This window comes from Pan paniscus, chromosome 3 (assembly GCF_029289425.2).
Source record: "Pan paniscus chromosome 3, NHGRI_mPanPan1-v2.0_pri, whole genome shotgun sequence".
NCBI lineage: Eukaryota > Metazoa > Chordata > Mammalia > Primates > Hominidae > Pan > Pan paniscus.
In genome coordinates this window covers 181,039,215-181,058,723 of record NC_073252.2, presented here as the reverse complement: position 1 = coordinate 181,058,723, position 19,509 = coordinate 181,039,215, and the positions used below count along the sequence as shown (strand labels likewise).

The 19,509-nt window shown below is 42.4% G+C and overlaps 3 protein-coding genes across 4 annotated transcripts in view; 2 read left to right on the top strand and 1 right to left on the bottom strand.

Annotated features, from left to right (window-relative positions):
• The first annotated feature begins 3,774 nt into the window (after positions 1 to 3,774).
• Positions 3,775 to 7,712, top strand: LOC100969089 (putative claudin-24). Its single transcript, XM_063604009.1, has one exon. It carries the CDS (start codon positions 3,775 to 3,777, stop codon positions 4,435 to 4,437), a length of 663 nt encoding a protein of 220 aa, XP_063460079.1. The 3' UTR covers positions 4,438 to 7,712.
• LOC103786942 (claudin-22) lies at positions 5,983 to 7,712 on the top strand. The gene has a single exon (XM_008977094.4). It carries the CDS (start codon positions 5,983 to 5,985, stop codon positions 6,643 to 6,645), a length of 663 nt encoding a protein of 220 aa, XP_008975342.1. The 3' UTR covers positions 6,646 to 7,712.
• A 146-nt stretch (positions 7,713 to 7,858) lies between these two features.
• The window catches only part of WWC2 (WW and C2 domain containing 2), a 215,091-nt gene continuing 203,440 nt past the window's right edge, over positions 7,859 to 19,509 (bottom strand). For both annotated transcript variants that reach the window (XM_034959460.3, XM_034959461.3), the window contains 2 exons: positions 13,723 to 13,850; positions 7,859 to 10,513 (listed from right to left, as the gene is read on the bottom strand). In XM_034959460.3, coding sequence (XP_034815351.3) covers positions 10,447 to 10,513; positions 13,723 to 13,850 — 195 coding nt within the window. In that variant the 3' untranslated portion in view covers positions 7,859 to 10,446. The remainder of the gene's footprint in view (positions 10,514 to 13,722; positions 13,851 to 19,509) is intronic.

Sequence of the window (19,509 nt, the reverse complement as noted above, 5' to 3'; positions counted from 1 at the left end):
GATCTGACAAAAGAAAGTTAATTTTGTCCAGCAGATCATCTTTTTTTCTTTTATATCATTCTTTTTCTTATGATCGTCCTGCACAGTCTTTGTAGAAAATTTAGAAAATAAAAATCAAAACAAGGAAAAGAAAAAGCATCCATTTCTAGCACCCTGTGAATATTTTGGGGGGCCTTCAGCCTTCTAGTCTTTTTCCCGCACCTAAGAGATGTCATTCTTGATGCCCGTCTGGAAGGGGATGCTCTTGTTTGCTAACTCGTGAGGCTTCAGCAATATTTCCTCTCCCACTCTAGGTGGATGGTGAGTTCATTTCTTCTATTTAAGTTCATTATTCATGCTCAGACGCTCTAGGACAGCTAGTTTTGTCACCACGATGAAAGGGCACTGGCAATGGGAATGGCATCTATAGTGTTGGCATTCTATATTTACTTTCGTTATCATTTAGAAGGATCCTTCTAATCAACTTATTAGACAAATATTTGCTGAACACATAGTAGATACAAGGTATTGTGCTGCGGGGGTTGTGAGGGTAACAGCGTGTCTTCTCCTTAATAACAAGCTTAATAGCATTAATAGTGTGAATTACTATTTAGAAGGATAAGAAATATTAACAAAATGGGAGGCTGAGACACAAGAATCACTTGAACCCAGCAGACGGAGGTGGCAGTGAGCTGAGATCTGCACTCCAGCCTGGGCAACAAGAGCAAAACTCTGTCTCCAAGAAAAAAAAAGAAAGAAAGAAAAATCAAGAAAAAATAAACTATAGATTTTCTTTTAATCAGATAAAACTATGTTTAGCAAGAGGAACCCCTCATCTTCACCTATTTATCAAAGTGCCAGGGAGGCCCGCGCCTGCTAGGAGGAAGGGCGGCTCTTCCTGGCCTCCTCTCTGGATTCTGCTGCCTTCAGATTCAGCAGATAATCTTCCTGCAAGATCCCAAACTAAGCCTCCTTCTTCATTTTGTGCTCAACCTGTGGACCCAGAGTAACCTTGCTCATTGCCAGAGAAGACCCCAGCGAGCTGGGCCTGGGGAGAGATGTGTATTGATCTCCAATGCTTAAGGGATTTTTAAAGGGTAATTTTGACAATGGAGGATTTGGCTTCTCCACTGACTTCAGAATCCAAAGCTTTTACTGGACCTCTCGGGCCTCTGCCTTCGTCCTTCCTCAACCCTGTCTTGCAGGACCCAGGGTCCATGGCTCCTGTTGCCAGCTGATGAGGTGGGGCTGCTTACAGCAGCAATCTGGCTACCATCTGGCTTGAGGTGGCCTTGTCTGTGTGGTTTTTGTACCCTATATGACGATAGAGGCTGAGCTCCCTGCTGGCAGCCCGCCATGTGGGTGACCCATCTTGGAAAGGGACCCTCCAGCCCCCAGTTGAGCTGACGCTGCCTGGAGCAGAGACAAGTGGTCCCTGCTGAGTGCCAGGCTGCACATTCATGAGCAAAATACATAGAAATTGCCAGCTGGGTACGGTGGCTCATGCCTATAATCCCAGCACTTTGGGAGGCCGAGGCAGCCGGATCACCTGAGGTCAGGGGTTCAGGGACTCCTGTTCAGCACCCAGTGCCTGCTCAGCAGGAGGGGCTCACAACTTTTTTTTTTTTTTTTTTTCAGACAGAGTCTCGCTCTGTCGCCCAGGCTGGAGTGCAGTGGCGCATCTTGGCTCACTGCAACCTCTGCCTCCCAGGCTGGAGTGCAGTGGCGCATCTTGGCTCACTGCAACCTCTGCCTCCCCGGTTCAGGCAATTCTCCTGCCTCAGCCTCCTGAGTAGCTGGGATTACAGGCGCCCGCCACCATGCCTGGCTAATTTTTGTATTTTTAGTAGAAACGGGGTTTCACCATGTTGGTCAGGCTGGTCTCAAACTCCTGACCTTGTGATCCGCCCGCCTCGACCTCCAAAAGTCTTGGGGTTACAGGCGTGAGCCGCCACGCCCAGCCCACAACATATTTTTTTAATGCTGACAGAATAAATGAATTGGGAGGGTGCTCAGAGGTTATGCAGGTCCAACACCCACCACAGCAGAAATCCCCTCCGTGATAACCTTGGCAGGTGATAACCTTTGGCTTAGATGCCTGCAGCAGGGAGAGCTCACTACGTCACGGAGCGGCCTATTCCATTAGGTTTTTAAAAAGCGTTTCACTGTGATATTAAGAATCATCTCCCTATGATCTTTCCCACTTGCTCTCCAGGCCTTCACCACCCCGACTGCCTCCTGGAAGAGAGCTCAAGCTTGCCATATCCTGTGCACTGGTGATGAGGCCCCAGACAGGTCTCCGGCCCTCTGGATCCAGGTACCTTTATGCACCCTGGAATGACTTATTTCAGGATGGTGGGGGCACCAATACATCCTCAGGAATTCTGAAAATTTGTAAAAATTAAGGAAGAGTTCATCTGGTGCATAGTTTTTTCTTTTTAAACTTAAGATGATAGGAAAAGCTGAAGAAAGTACCACCTCAAATCTACATCTTATGCAATCTTATCCAAAGTAATTTGGATACATCAGGATCCAGGTTCTGTCTCTCCGATCTCCTATTTAGAGACACCATAAAAGATAATTTCTGATCCTGGGCTACACTCCACTGTTGCAACGTGATGGGCAGTGGTTCTACTTCTCCAGGTTAGAACCTCTCAGGGGAGTGGCTCCACCTTTAGGGACTTTTCTGACCTGTGGGCCCATCTGATTTTATCTCCTCTGAGCGGGTGCAGGATGCCCAGGGGCCATGTGGAGAGCAGACGGTGCAGCCCTGGGAATCTGGGGCAGGTGACCTCTTGTCCTGGCCTGTGAGGCCGGTCCTGTGTTCTCTGAGGGGTCAACCCTCTGCATAAGTATGCTCTCAAGGTGTGGCCTCAACCAAAAAAATAAACAAGATGAAGCCTCAAAGTTCAGCTCCATTGTGGCTATTGTGTTTGTACCAGAGACTTTTGTCTGGGAGCTGGCAGAAGTCTTGAAGCCTGGTGTTGCTCTGCGTAAGCTGCTGAAATGACAAGGGGACAGCTCAGCTCTGGACAAAAAACACCTCCCTGGACGCTAAGATATCATGCTTTACCCCCAAGTCCTTAACGAGGATGGAGAAAACCACAGAGTGAATGCTGGAACTGCCCGGGACGTTCCCTTCCGCACTCAGTATCCCCCGGCATCAGCCTCGGTCCTTTTCATTTTAATCAGTCCCGTAAGCCAGCCTCTACCTTTCAAAGGAATCCGAGGAACCTTCCTGCCAACTCTGAGCTCCTGCGACACTCGAGGATGTGGGCCAGGCTCTTGTGTAGGTTAAGGAAGTCTGAGAAGAATAGAGATTATAGGAAACAGTCTACCTTTCTTTACAAGACCTTGTTTTGCATCCCTGAAATTTCAGATTCAGCTCTTACAATGAAGTCCTGTTGTAGAAAGAGCTGGCCTTTTATCACCACTTAAAATCTAATTAATCCATACTGAAGCACAAAGATTTCTGTTGTATTTTAGGGTGAGGGGTCATAGAGCCCTCTTTGTTCATCCTTAGACTTATAATCATCAAGCATTGGGGATATAATTTTACCAAATTGGAAGGTAACAGATCAAGTCCTTATCAGAAAGCCCCACTCATAACAGAGTCCTGCGTCCTTTACGTGAAACATTATATTCAAGAAGAACAAAAACGCATTTCAGCGCGCCCGAAGAGTTAATGACCACAGCTTATATTCCAGGCAGCATAGAACCAGGATTGTCACATTACCGTCAACCACAAAGGACAGCAGATCCTATAGGGGTGGCAAAGTCCTAAGACCTGTCGCAATGGCTTTAATCTTTAGAACAGCAATGCAATCTGTTGGACTTTTACTGTCTTTCCTGGGATGGATTTTATCCATTATTACAACTTATTTGCCACACTGGAAGATCCTCAACCTGGACTTAAATGAAATGGAAAACTGGACCATGGGACTCTGGCAAACCTGTGTCATCCAAGAGGCAGTGGGGATGCAATGCAAGGACTTTGACTCCTTCCTGGCTTTGCCTGCTGAACTCAGGGTCTCCAGGATCTTAATGTTTCTGTCGAATGGGCTGGGATTTCTGGGCCTGCTGGTCTCTGGGTTTGGCCTGGACTGTTTGAGAACTGGAGAGAGTCAGAGAGATCTCAAGAGGCGACTGCTGATCCTGGGAGGAATTCTGTCCTGGGCCTCGGGAGTCACAGCCCTGGTTCCCGTCTCTTGGGTTGCCCACAAGACGGTTCAGGAGTTCTGGGATGAGAACGTCCCAGACTTTGTCCCCAGGTGGGAGTTTGGGGAGGCCCTGTTTCTGGGCTGGTTTGCTGGACTTTCTCTTCTGCTAGGAGGGTGTCTGCTCCACTGTGCAGCCTGCTCCAGCCACGCTCCCCTAGCTTCGGGCCACTACACAGTGGCGCAAATGCAAACTCAGTGTCCCTACCTGGAAGATGGGACAGCAGATCCTCAAGTGTAAGACTCCGACAAGGCCAGAGATGTATCCTGTATCAACTGTGATGACAAAGACCTCTTTGTTTTATAGCTAAATCTGTGATGCTCACGTTTTCTCATTCACTATTTTTCTACAGTAGGTAGACCCACTTCCCTCTAAAATCTGAATAATGAAGGAAAAATCTTTTATCTAAAAGAAAATGATTATGGTAAGCATTATACAGGTAGAAGTGAAACAAGCTTCATTGATCTGGTTATTGAAATTAATGTGGTGGCTGTCCAATACAGTCAGTTTCAAGCTTTAATGTGTAAATTTCATATTAGAAAGCTTTTTTCTGTTTTCCTTTTTTTTGTTGTTGCTGTTGGTAGTCAGAAATGATCTTTAGTTTCTGTTTCCTAAAGAAAAAAACTAACAATCTGAAAATTTTAAGTGTTCTACTTTAGCAAAACCACATTCTAAGCCAACCTCAAAGTGTTATTTCCACAACAACGACTTTTTTCTTCTTTGAACAGAAGTGGTTTGTTTTTAGGATATTACCAGGCACTCAGTGCGGCAAGATTTTATGAGGCTGAAGAGTTTTCAGTACCTTGTGATCCTCTCAGATTTAAAATGCTGGCCAATCTCTTCTCTCATCCTTTCCCTCAAAACCTTCGTATTAAAAAAAGAAAAACAATTCCAAAGACATTTTTCTTGATATCCTGATATTGTCAGGTCATTTGAATAAAACCTTTCCTTTGTTCAATGAAAAATCACTAACATGGGGATATATACTTTAGTGGTGAATAAACAGAAATGCTGACTCCAACCTGCAGAGTCCAAATGCTGAACTTTCCTCGGCACAGAAAGCATATATAAGGAAAAAAAGTGTTTATGCACACAAGCGTGAATTTGACAGAAAGGCATGCAGATAAATAAACTAGATATGTAGTTCAGTATTGCTTCATATGCCATGTGGTATATGTAGCCTGAGGAATTTCTGAAACGCAGGCCCGAGTTAAGGTGTAGAGAGATTTCTGATAAGATTGATTTATTTGGTTAAGAAATACTTTTCTTAAACCTATTTTTAAAAAATAACACTCAGTATTACCATAACATGCACATTTGAAATGTGAGAACTATAAGAGATGAAAATCTGACAGGTGCAGTTAGTGAAACACAAAGCAGGAGGAGTTGAACCAAAACCATCAGTTAAACATTTTGCATTTAGACTTAATTCTTTGTTAGAAAGGTTGGGAATAACATGAAAGCCATTTTAACCTTGACAATGAAAGGAGATTATCACTTAATTATATTTCAGTGACAAACTGCTTTCTGTCAAATCCAGCCCACAGGACACAAACACGATCTTGGCCACACCTTGGCATTACTGGTTGGCGGCATTATTTCCCTATCCTTTTGTGAAACCCATTCAACATGGAATCAAACAATAGCAACTCTGGCAAGAATCCTCCTATATACACAATGAAGAAATATTTCTGAGTTTCATAAGTTATAACACAAGTGTCACACTTCTTTTCACAGCAACCGAAGGGCAGGAGTTAGTTTGGCTAAAGCTCTCAGGACATTATAATGGCTTTAGTATTTAGAACTGTGGCTCAACTAGCTGGAGTTTCATTATCTTTGCTGGGATGGGTTTTATCCTGTCTTACAAACTACCTGCCACACTGGAAGAACCTCAACCTGGCCTTAAATGAAATGGAAAACTGGACCATGGGACTCTGGCAAACCTGTGTCATCCAAGAGGCAGTGGGGATGCAATGCAAGGACTTTGACTCCTTCCTGGCTTTGCCTGCTGAACTCAGGGTCTCCAGGATCTTAATGTTTCTGTCGAATGGGCTGGGATTTCTGGGCCTGCTGGTCTCTGGGTTTGGCCTGGACTGTTTGAGAACTGGAGAGAGTCAGAGAGATCTCAAGAGGCGACTGCTGATCCTGGGAGGAATTCTGTCCTGGGCCTCGGGAGTCACAGCCCTGGTTCCCGTCTCTTGGGTTGCCCACAAGACGGTTCAGGAGTTCTGGGATGAGAACGTCCCAGACTTTGTCCCCAGGTGGGAGTTTGGGGAGGCCCTGTTTCTGGGCTGGTTTGCTGGACTTTCTCTTCTGCTAGGAGGGTGTCTGCTCCACTGTGCAGCCTGCTCCAGCCACGCTCCCCTAGCTTCGGGCCACTACGCAGTGGCGCAAACACAAGATCATCATCAAGAACTGGAGACGAGAAACACCAACCTGAAACACTAAGCCAGAAAGGACAAGCGTCTGCTGTTCAGGAGACGCTTGCTCAACACTGGATTTGGTAGGATGTCCCGCTCTAGTCATCTCACTGTGCTTTTGATTTTTGAAAATGCATTTTTTCCTGTGGCTATTAAACTATAGTTTCTTTCCAAGACTGGTAAACCATTTTTATCTTCTAGTCTGAGACCAAAATCAATCAAGACTGAATAGTAATGACACCCATTACTGTGGATGAGTTTTCTCAATTTTAAAATAGCGATTGCACAGAAGTGGTAAATAAAACATTAATCTCTATGTATCTTTGAAGGTATTATTCATATGGAGCGGAATCATTTGGCAAATCATTTACTTCTTTCAGGTGTTTAAGATAACCTAGTATAATAAGCCTGAGGTCTTGTTGCATATTTATTTAAAATGCATGACGTCTTATTATATAAAATAATTACTAGCTCTTTAGAAGCTTCAGAGGTGAAAGGTGTAGACACATCATCTCCTTCTGAATCAGACACCTCAGTGTCTCTATGGAACCTTTTTCAAAAGGCAGCCACATTCAGTCACGCCTTCTATACTGTCAGAGGCAGGAGGGCGATCTTGGGTTTTGGATGATTCAAGTAGACTCTGCCACACAAACGTGCTTCTGCATCCTGTGTTCTGTATTTCACGGGCAGCGTTTCTGGCTTCCCCGGCACTGAGCAGCCTGTGGGGGGCACGGCAGGGCAGGACTGGGGTGTGTGGGGAGAGAACCTCCTGGGACGGCTGCCTCTCCGTGGAGCACACTGCCAGCCCAGGCGCAGCGACCACAGAGCACATATTCTGGAGCCCTTCATTTTATTTGCTCAATGAAAATACTTTGTCCTTTTTTATCAGCAATACATATAGTTCCAACAAGAACTATTCATCACAAACTGCCAGCCTGGGGATTTCTTCATGAAATATTTTGTATTTGCTTGGTACATGGTTCAAGGAAACTCTTGTGTTTGTGCCAATCAGGGAAATAAACTGAACAATAAACGACACTGAAATAGAGTATTAGGCAATATGTAGCTTTGTTTTTGTTTTTTTTTTTTTAAAAACCACTGAATTTTTTTCCACCCACAAACACATGGAAAGTGCAGAAACCAGTTAATCTATGTGATGTATTTGCATACGTTTACAAACAAGACAAATTAAAACAGAAACATGTTCAGAATTTAACCTGATTAAATATTAAGTTCAGTCCTGAGCTTTTGATATTTAATACAATATAGATAAAGCAATAGCAAAAAATTTTAATTTATTTGATTTGCATGCTACAGAGATTTAGCTAAACTTTGTTCATTTGGCTAGCAATATTTTTTGTACCTGTAACACTTAAGATTCTGATATACAAAATTGTAATAATATACTGATAATTCAAACTTGAGAACTAAATATTACATTCTTTTTACCCTGTGCGAATAAATTCTACCTTTTAAAAATGGTATTTATAATATTAAAATTCATATTTGTCCATATGGTTTTGTGATCAAGTTATTAAAATGTTTTGTCACTGTGAATCATTTGGGTTAGTACAAATATGACAAGATTATTAAAAGCTGCCTATAAATACATAACACTATTGCTGACTTTTAAAGTGTAGAAAAAGGATTATATTAAAATAAGTTCATCTCTCATGTTAGAAATGAGGAAATTTTGTGAAATACAACAACCAAAAGCATCTTGGTCACAACTGCTAACTACCAGCCTGAGACAGATTTTATTCTTTAATACTTGTCTGAAACTTTTTGTATTACAAAAAGTCAACAGCTAATCTGATGAAAGACTTATAAAGCTGTAAATATTCCAATATAGTCTCTTCTGTGTCAAATATTTAAAATGGCCAGAATCAAACTATATATTAAACAGAACATAAATAAGACTGTAAATAAATAAATGAAGAAAATAAAATCGCACGGAACAACTACACATAATTCTATAGACATTTTCATGGTCAAACTAAGATGCTGAAAACAGCTCACCTTCATTTACCTCTACGTTAAATAAACTTCTGTCTTTCACATTTGACCTTGACAAGGGTGAACTGTATTCTTTTTCTAGTTTTCCTTAGTCATCTAATAGAATGAACTGGGCAGCCTTAAAGGACTGTACTCAGTCAATTCACTAGGCTGGTTTTTGTTCAAAGCAGTGTCTGCCATGTCCAGTTATGTCTTCAAAGAAATTTGTATGTAAGTGTTGGGACATTTAGGAAAAAGTAATTAAAGTTCTAGGCTCAGAAGTTGCTTAATTTGAACTTCAATTCCAATAACATGAACTTTCCAAAATATATATAATTGCTTTCAAGAAAATAAAAATTCTTGCTAGTGAGCATTCTAACTGAGGAACAAAACTTTTTTTTTTCTTTAAGGGGTCCATTCCTTTAAGACAATTTTGGATTTCTTTTAAAAATCTATTTTATTTGCTATATTAGATGGCTAACCCAAAATTGTTTCTTGGGTTATTGAGTAATAAGTATGGTTTAAATGGCCTAAATACTACATATTTTAAAAGCCTTGATGCTGGCAGAGCTGCACTGAGGATCTGTGTTTTTAAGAAGTGCCTGGCTCGGGTAAGGTGAAATTCTAAACTGGAGGACACATTAGTCAGTTTATCTCTCTAAACTTGTTCATCCAAAATAGGCCTTTTAATAAACAATTTAGCTTATACTTCAAATTAATAATCCCCCCACACACATTCTTCCCAACTATTTACCATAAATTATGGATAGAACCCCCTAAAAATGAGAGCTTTGAAGTAGTTTCTACTAAATGTTAGAAATCTGCTTGATAAACTCTTCTTTGTTTTTGGCAACTTTGATTCTATCAAGACATCTTTCCCCCTCTTCTTGGTTACACCAAATGAGTGCCGACGTGTCTCCCTCCACCCCTCCAGCTCTCTCTGTCCTCAGAACACAGGGCCACCACTAGGCAACATCCTTAGATGTAGGGCAAAACACTGGTGCAAGCCAGAAACTCACTTTTGAACACTTATGCAAATTCAGGCTGAGTGAGACAAACCAGCTGCTCATTTGATGAGCTTATTTGCATCTCTGCGTGGCTGGTGTTCTTTCTTCTCCCTGCCCTCAGTGTCATGAATCCCAAGATCTTTCGTGTAGCCAAGAGTAGTGCTCCTTTGTATTCTTATTCTTATTTTTATTCTTAAGAGCACTTGGTAGTTTATATCTTAGTTTTCTTTAGAAAAATATAAAAGGACAAAAAGGAAATTGTCTTAAGGAAACCAGGTGTTCCCGCACAGGTGATGGCCGTGAACGCAGCATCCATTTCGGGTGGACTTTGGAACGCTGCACTCCAGCGTGTGCTCACACTGCCTCCAAATGGAAAGCGCTCCTCTCCTCGCCAGCGCACAGATACCACGTGGCGCTGCTGCCATCGGCACAGCCTACTCACAGGAACACAAAGGAGAAGCAAAACCACCTGCTGAACCAAGTTGTTTCTCAACAGCCGGCTCAACAGTACGCACGTGGGGTACTGCCTCTATTCCATTTTTACAAAATGAAGTCCACTGGCAATGCGCACATACTGGGCAACATTTGTGTACCAGGTTATCCCATCTTTCTTATATGATTTTTTCTTTTTTAAGCATATAAAAATTACACTCAAGGTACTTTACAAATTAATGTGTTGAAAATCTGATGTGAAATAAAAGTTCTTCAAGAGTTGACAGTTATGTTACCAAAAAAAACCAAACACCAAAACAAAAACACAAATCTTCAGTCTTTTACCCTCCCTAAGAAAGTGAACAGATGAAAAAATAATTTCTTAAGTCATGTAATCACACATCATCAGCCGGCAGGGATGGGATGCTTATCTTTGCTCTGGTGAAGTAGGCAATCTTCTCCCTAGAGTTGGGGTGAGAAATAAATTGACTTATATATGATGCTAAAAATACTCTGGGACCATTAAAACAGTCCCCAAGACCTGCAGTGGCAGTGATGTCTCTGCAAGCACAGGTAGAAGCTCTTTTCCTTACGCAGAACTCCATTTAAAATCAGGAGAGCCTCTGCCTGCTTAAAGGGGGGGGTATCAAGGAGAACAGCAGCTCTGGATCACGGAAGTCACCTATAGACCAAGCCCGTAAGTTCCCTTTAGGGAACTTCCAACAGAAGACAGTTTTTAAACTAGTAAGGGTTTGGTCTAGGATGGGTGTTTCCGAAGTAGGTAGCAGAAGACTCAAAAGGCCCAAAATCCTACATGGAAACTTCTCAGTAACCTCACAGAAAAGCACACAATAACAGGAAAAGTCTTTACAATCGATACCATGCCGGGGCAGGGACAACCTGATGAGCGACACCACGACGCAAATGAAAGGAGAAGGAGGAACTCACTATCTGAAAGGTAGTAACTGCCCTGGTCCCGAAGCAGCGGAGAGGCTGAGACAGGGCAGAGCGGTTTTCAGGTGAGGAGAGTGCTTAAAAAAAAGGCAAACAGTGCGTCTATTTCCCTACAGAAGAACTTCACACTGTACATGGCATTTATGCCGCCAGCACGTATTTCTTGAGGGCATATTACATGCAAGGGGCATGCTGGTAGCTGAAGAATCAAGCACTGGCTCTCCCTTGCGAAAGAACAGTCCAGATGGGGGAGGAGGTGCGGGTTAGAAACCAGAGCTGAGGTGGGGATATTCTGAAGACTAAGAAAGGATAGAGAAGAAAAGGAGGAGTGAGAACACTATGGACACTGGCACTGGAACGAGCTACTGCTGTGAACAGTGTCCTTTAAATTTGTTCAATTCATAAGAGGAAAACAAGAACAAAAAATGCCACGAGTGTGGGTGTGATGTCAGCGGAGGCCTTAAGGCGCAGCTGCTAACTGGGGTGCTTAAAAATACCTGAACTAGTTGCCGGCACCTGCATTTGAGATATTTCACATAAAATTGTTGATTTCTAACTTCTCTTGAAAAATTAGAAGGCCAGGGACCATCGGGCTCCTGATTCCAGGTGAAACAAGCAGCTGGGGTGGTGCCGGGCAGAACGGCCCAGGCACCACCGCTGCCTGATCTCACCACCCCAGGCCAGGCAACGGCAGCCGTGCAAATCCCACGCTTCCAGCATGTTCTGTCTCACCCTGGTCCACCTCATCATTCTCATCACTTCCCTGGTGATATAATATGCTTCGTATCTTAAGGGAAGCTGGGAATGTTCGTGGATTCTTTGCTTCGGGTTTCAGCAACAACTGTGAGTTGTGTGACTTTCCATGCTAGACAATGCTGCTTATTCTCTAAGTGACCACAGCACCAGGGACATGGATGGGTTCCCCTCACCTGCAGTTCTAAAACCCAAGTAGTGGCACTCCCTGAAAGTCACAAATGTGATTCTTTAGCAGAAAAGAGGGTGGAAAAACCTCTCTACTACAGGGTGTTGCAGAAAAATGAAAGAGCTGTGAGCCCACTAAGGCACACTGCTGCCGCCACACGGTGCGTGGCCCTGCCCTCCCGCTTGGCACCAGACCCCAGCCTGCCATAGCTGTCCCTGCTCCACCACGTGACCTAGCTTCCCCACACTTCAAAAACACTCGCTTCTTCTGGGCTTCTCCCCTTTATGCCTAAACACTTTCCAAAGACTCGTCTATACAAAACCTCAACCAAAACCAAATAAAAACGCAATAGGAACAAACCTTTTTGCTGAGCTCCCTCCGTCGGGGCTGAAACCATCTAGTGTGCTCACCAGGGATCCCGGATGTACTTTTCAGTTCTCTCCATCAATCTCCTCTTCCCACCCTCTGGCCCCAGGCTCCTGGTTCTCCTCTGACCTCTCCAGCCATTCCTTCTAGCATCTCTTTTGGGGCGAGCCCTTCAGTGATTGGTGCCCACCAGCCTCCTTTCCCAGTCACCTCACATTTTCTGGGATGTCTGGCCCATTTCCACAGATGAGACCAGTGCATTGAAGATGAGCACTCCCATTTTAAAATCTCCATCCTGACCCCTAACCCTGGCTTTAGATTTTTATTTCCACTTGTCTACTGGTCATGGTTACCTCACTAGCCTGCTGGCATTGCCTGGTGTGCCATGGCAGAGGTCAGCATCCTCCCCACACCCCTGCTCCCCAGCATTCTCCATCTCGAGCACTGGCACCACAGGGCAGCCGCTGCCCCCCACAAACCTCCCATGAACCTAACTGGCCACCCTTACCCGCTTCTCCCCAGCCCACTCTCCACAATGCCTCTGATATCTGCCCTACATAAAACCCATCCCCATCATTTGGTTTTGTGCACGGAGAGCCCTGCTGGCTGCCCCATCAGAGACCACGGGTGGAAGCCTTCTGCACAGCTTCCAAGGCCTGTGCAACTTGAGCCCAGTTCTCCTGGGCAAGCTCACCAGCTGGCAACTCCCCATGCGCCAGAGCTTGGCACTGACTTCTAAGGTCTGTGCCTCTGTCCGCGCTGTTCTTCCCGCCTCAATGTCCCACTCAAAACTGTCACCCCTAGGTGCCTAAGGAGCTTGCAGCCATCCTTCCATGATGGGTTCTCTTATAATCTCCTCTGCTGGTGCCCGCAGCCCCAGCACCTGCCCCATACTGACTGAGGCTCCTCCCACATCTCTCACAGGTCCCTACCTATCCCTTTAGTTAGCTCTTTCCACATGCGCTGCAATGACCTGGTTACCCGCCTATCCCTGCCACAGCCTAGAGCCCCCCAGAAGAGCAGAACGAATGCACATGTTCTTAGCCTCCACATCTCAGGCCTGACAAGGTGTAAGGTTTCTGGGGCTGCCCAAGGAATGTCTGTAAAATGAGTGAACAAAATCCCAAAGATGTCTGAGTTTTCTGTACCTTTGTATCCTGTGTCAAGATAGCCCAGTGAGATGTGCTAACAGCTACTAAGAGCTGGGGACACCCTGGGTTCTTGTGGGGAGTTAGGCTTTCATCAGCCTTTAACTCTGCCAGTCACATTTATCACCTCAGGTGCAAATGGAAAATTATATATTCAAGGTAGAGAACAGAGGATTTCTGTCTCGGATCCTCATATTAACTTTCACTGCACTGAGGTGAATTCCTACACAATCAGACCCCGTGAGGGCAACCCAAAAGCTGTCCTGGATGGGGCTATTCACCTGAAGGACTGCACCTGCCGAGGCACCTTCTGGCTCTGCTCCCGGAGCCGACACACGTCCTTGGAGACTTGCCTCATCAACTTCTCTGCATTCAGACCTTGCTTCTGCTCTTCTTTGGACTGTTCAGCCTGGAAAAGGGAATAAAAATGTAAGAAAAACACAAAACACTGATTAGAAATCCCTGGAGACATCCTATGAAGCTTGAAAGATTGTGGACTAAAGTCAGGAGGGCAAGCAAGGCAGCCAGTGGGCTGGTGTCCTTTTTATCACCCATCAGGGGCCAACACCCACATGACCAACTCATGCTGAGCATATGTTGATTTTGGGGTAAGTTCATTTTAATCACATTTTAGAAATCTAATTACACAGGCAATATGTGACAATTTTATTACATCTGAAAACCTAAGAACTCTCAAAAATGAAACTGAAAATTACTCATAGCACTGTTTCCAAAAAATATCTACAGTTAAAGAATGTTTTGGGCAAATACACTTTCAACATCTTATTTATCTTTTTGACCCTTTTTATCTAACTTAGTCATTTAAAAAGCTGTTTATTTAAAGTAGAATTTACCAATCAAAAAACCTGCACATGCCGGGTGCGGTGGCTCACTCCTGTAATCCCAGCACTTTGGGAGGCCGAGGCAGGCGGATCACGAGGTCAGGAGATCGAGACCATCCTGGCTAGCACGGTGAAACCCCGTCTCTACTAAAAATATAAAAAAATTAGCCGGGTGTGGTGGTGGGCACCTGTAGTCCCAGCTACTCAGGAAGCTGAGGCAGAATGGCTTGAACCTGGGAGGTGGAGCTTGCAGTGAGCCGAGATCGCGCCACTGAACACCAGCCTGGGTGACAGAGTGAGACTCTGTCTCAAAAAAAAAAAAAACAAAAACCTGCACACATACGTGTATAGCTCAAAAAACTTTTACAAATTGAACACACCCATGTAACCAGCACCGGAGGAAGGGGAGAACACTCCTGCCCTTCCAGCTCTGCCCCGAGGGTTCCCAGCATTCTGACTTCTAATGTGCCTCTTTTGTCCTTGGTATAGATGGAACAGTAAACAGAGACTCTTTAGGGTGTGGCTTCTTTTGCTCAACATTATGCTCACGAGAATCATACACGCTGTTATATGTAGTTTTAACTCACTTTCCTCACTGCTATATAGTATTCCACTGTATGACTTTACTACAATTTATCATCTGTTAGTAATAATGAACATTTGGGTACTGTGCATGGACACATTTTAAAATAAAAATGTACTAATGATACTATATTAATTGTCTTTTCATTTCATTATTTCACTCATATTCATTCACCCAATCAATAAATATTTGTGGACTGTCTTTTAAGGAAAGGTGGTATAAGTTGGTGAAGAGCAAACATTCAGGTCATACGGCCTGGGGTCAAATTCCATTTCTACCACTTACTAGTGATGTAAATCTGGGCAAGTTGCTTGACCTTCTGGTGTCTTAGTTTCTCCATTTGTACACTGGGAATAAGTACTTACTTCAAAGTTGTGAAGTTTAAATGAGTACATATATATGTAAAGTACTCAGAGCAGTACCCAACACATCATTGAATATACTATTTCAGAATGAAGCTATTACTGTTGCTTTTTTTTTTTTTTTTTACAATATGCCAGGCTCTGTACTAGGAGGCAGGGTTATAGTTGTGAACAAAACAGATGAAGTCCAGGCTGGGAGGCCAAGGTGGGAAGATTGCTCAAGGCCAGGAGTTTGAGACCAGCTTGGACAACATAGAGAGACACTCTCTCTATGAAAAAAAAAAAAAAAAAAATTAGCTAGGTGTGGTGGCATGTGCCTGTGGTCCCAACTACTCAGGAGGCTGAGGTGAAAGGATCACTTGAGCCTGGGAGTTTGAGGCTGCAGTGAGCTATGATCACCGCTGCACTACAGCCTTTGTGACAGAGCAAGACCCTGTTTCAAAAACCAAAACAAACAAACAGGTGAAGACCAGTGGCAGAGAAAAACAACAGCAAAGAACAGAAATTGTTTAATAATTATTAAAAATTAACAATATATTGTTTTTTTCTCAGGTTAAACCTTCGTCACATAACACTGAAAAACACAGTCTATTTATTAGAGCAGTTTTAGGTTCATAGCGAAATGGGGTGGAAAGTAGAGTTCTCATTTACTCCCTGCCCCAACTCATGTATAAACTCTCCCACTATCAGCATCCTCCACCAGAGTGTACGTTTGTTACAATCAGTGAACTTATATTGACACTTCATTATCACCCCAAATCCATAGTTTATATCAAGCTTCACTCTTGGTGTACATTCGATGGGTTTTGGCAAAAGTATAACGACATGTACCCACCATTACAATGTCATACAGAGGAGTTTCATTGCTTTAAAATTCCCCTGTGCTCTGCCTATTCCTCCCTCTCTTCCCCCTAACCACTGATCTTTTCACTGGCTCTGCAGTTTTCTTTTTCCCAGAATGCCATACAGTTGGATGATGCAGTACACTGCCTTTTTAGAACAGCATCTTTCACTTGGTGTATGCATTTAAGTTTCCTCCATGTCTTTTCATGGCTTGATAGATAGCTCATTTCTCTTTAGTGCTGAAGAGTATTCCATTGTCTGGATATACCAGTTTACTTAACCATTCACCTACTGAAGGACATCTTGACTGCTTTCAAGTTTTGGCTATTATGAATAAGGCTGCTGTAAATATTCATGCAAAGGTTTTCATGTGGACGTAAATTTTCAACTCATACCAAGGAGCACAACTGCTGAATTGTATGTAAGAATCTGCTTAATTTTATCAGAAATCTACAACTGTCTTCTAAAGTGCCTGTATGATTTTGCATTCCTATCAGCAATGGCTGAGAGTTCCTGTTGCTCCACATCCTTGTCAGGATTTGGTGTTGTCTGTGTTTTGCATCTTGGCCACTCTAACAGGTGTGTAGAGGTATCTCATTGTTGCTTTAATCTGCAATTTCTTATTGACATATGATGTTAAATATCTTTTCATGTGTTTATTTGTCATCTGCTTTGGTTAGGTGTCTGTTCAGGTCTTTTGCCGATTTTTAAACTGGGTGTTTGTTTTGTATTTTTGAATTTTAAGAGTTTTTTGTAACTTAGATAACAGTCCTTTATCAGACATAACTTTTACAAATATTTCTCCCAGTGTGTGGCTTGTTTTCTCTCTTTCTTGACAGTGTCTTTCACAGAGAAGTTTTAAATTATAATGAAGTCCAGCTTATCAGGTATTTCTTTCATGGATCATGCCTCTGATGTGTTGTATATGAAAAGTCACTGCCATACCCAAGGTCATCTAAATTTTCTCCTAGGGTAACTTCTAGGAGTTTTATAGTTTACATTCTACATTTAGGTCTGTGATCATTTTGAGTTAATTTTTGTGAAGGGTGCAGAAGGGTCTATATCCAGATTCATGTTTTTTTGCATGTGAATAAATGTCCAGTTCTTCCAGCATCATTTGTTGAAAAGATGATCTTTTTTTGATTTATTTTCTTTGCTCCTCTGTCAAAGGTCAGTTGAATATAGTCAGCCCTCTGTATCTGTGGGATCCACATCCATGGATTCAACCAACCATGAATAGAAAATATTTGGGAAAAAAATGGATGGTTGCAACTGTACTGACATTGTTTTTCCTTGTCATTATTCCATTAATGACATTATTACTACATTATACTGTATTACTACTGTCATTAAATACAGCATAACAATTATTTACATATTATTTAAATTATAACAGGTGTTATAAGTTATCTGGAAATGATTTAAAGTATATGGGAGGATGTGGGTTATATGCAAATACTATACCATATTATATAAGGGACTTGAGCATCTGTGTCCATGGGGAGTCCTGGAACCAATCCCCACCAAGGATGTTGAAGGATAACTGTATATTTAAGTGGGTCAATCTATTTCTAGGCTCTCTGTTCTGATTTGTCTGTTTTTTCACCAATACCACACCGCCTTGATTACCATAGCTTTACAGTAAGTCTTGAAGTCAGGTAGCGTCAGTCCTCCAACTTTATTCTTCTTCAATACTGTGTTGGCTATTCTGGGTCTTATGCCTCTCCATATAAACTTCAGAATCAGTTTGAGTCTTACATAATAACTTGATGGGATTTTGAGTGGAATTGCATTAAATCTATAAGATTGATTTGAGAAGTACCAACATCTTGACAATACTGAGTCTTCCTATACATAAACATGGAATATTTTTCCATTTATTTAGTTCCTTTTACATTTTCTTTCATCAGAGTTATGCAGTTTTCCTCTATAGACCTTATACATATTTTGTTAAGATTTACAAGCGTTTCACTTTTTGGATACTAATGGAAATGGCATTGTTTTTAATTTCAAATTCCACTAGTGCATTGCTGGTATATAGAAAAGTGATTAACTTTTGTATATTAACCTTATATCCTACAACCTTGTTATAATCACTTATTAGTTCCCAGAGTTGTTTCTGTTTGTTTGGTTTTTGGTCAAATCTTTCAGGTTGCCTACATGGACAACCATCTTATGTGCAAACAAAGACAAACAAAGACAATGTTGACGTCCTTCCCAAGCGGGATACCTTTTTTTCTTTTCTTATCGCATTAGCTAAGATTTATAGTGTGATACAGAAAAGAAGATGTGAGAGGGACAGTTTTACTCCATTCCTAGTCTTAGCAGAAAAGCTTCTAGTTTTTCAGCATTAAGTATGATGTTAGTTGTAGAGTTTTCTACATGTTCTTTAAGGTCCCTTTTATTCCTAGTTTGCTGGGAGTTATTTTTAGCATGAGCAGGTGTTGATGTGATTCATTACAATAATTGATTTTGAATGTTAAATCAGCCTTGCACACCTGGGATAAATCTCCCTTGGTCATGGTATATAATTCTTTTTCTATATAGTTGGATATGATCTGCTAATATTTTGTTAAAGATTTCTGCATCTATGTTCACAAGAGATATGGGGCTGTAGTTTCCTTGTCTTTGCCTGGTTTTGGTATTAGGATAATGCTGGCCTCACAGAATAAGTTGGGAAGCATTCTCTTTGTTTCTGTTCTCCAAAAGAGATTGCAGAGAGTTGATAAAGTTTTTTTCCTTAATTGTTCGGTAGAGGCCAGGCACTGTGACAGACTCAGTGGCTGTCCTCCAAAATCCTACAAATTTTGATTGTTTTTCATTTAGTTCAAAATATCTTTTAATTTTTCTTAAGATTTCTCCTTTGACCCATCTGTTATTTAGAAGTGTGCAGTTTAATCTCCAAGTATTTTGGAATTTTCCAGCTATGTTTGTTACTGATTTCTAGTTTAATTCCACTGTGGTAAAAGCAGACAGTGTAAATATGTATCTTATGGCCTGGACTGTGGTCTATATCTTGGTGAATGTTCCAATTGAGCTTAAGCAGAGTGTGCCGTCTGTTGTCATTAAATGAAGTACTCTATAGATGTCAATTATATCCAGTTAAGTAATAGTGCCGTTGAGTTCAACTATGTCTGCTGATTTTCTGCCTGCTGGGTCTGTTTATTTCTGACAGAGGATAATAATGAATTCATCCACTTCTCCTTGTAGTTTTTTGTTTTTTTTTTTTTTTGCCTCATATATAGTTGGTGTTGTTAGTCACACAGATGTTTAAGAATTGTTATCCTGGTCGGGCACAGTGGCTCATGCCTGTAATCCCAGCACTTTGGGAGGCCAAGGCAGGCGGATCACCAGAGGTCAGGAGATCGAGACCTGCCTGGCCAACATGGCAAAACCCCGTCTCTACTAAAAATACAAAAATTAACTGGGTGTGGTGGC

What these genes read in the sequence shown, in the direction of transcription:
- LOC103786942 (XM_008977094.4), top strand. Translation starts at nt 5,983, where the DNA reads ATGGCTTTAGTATTTAGAACTGTGGCTCAACTAGCTGGAGTTTCATTA.
- LOC100969089 (XM_063604009.1), top strand. Translation starts at nt 3,775, where the DNA reads ATGGCTTTAATCTTTAGAACAGCAATGCAATCTGTTGGACTTTTACTG.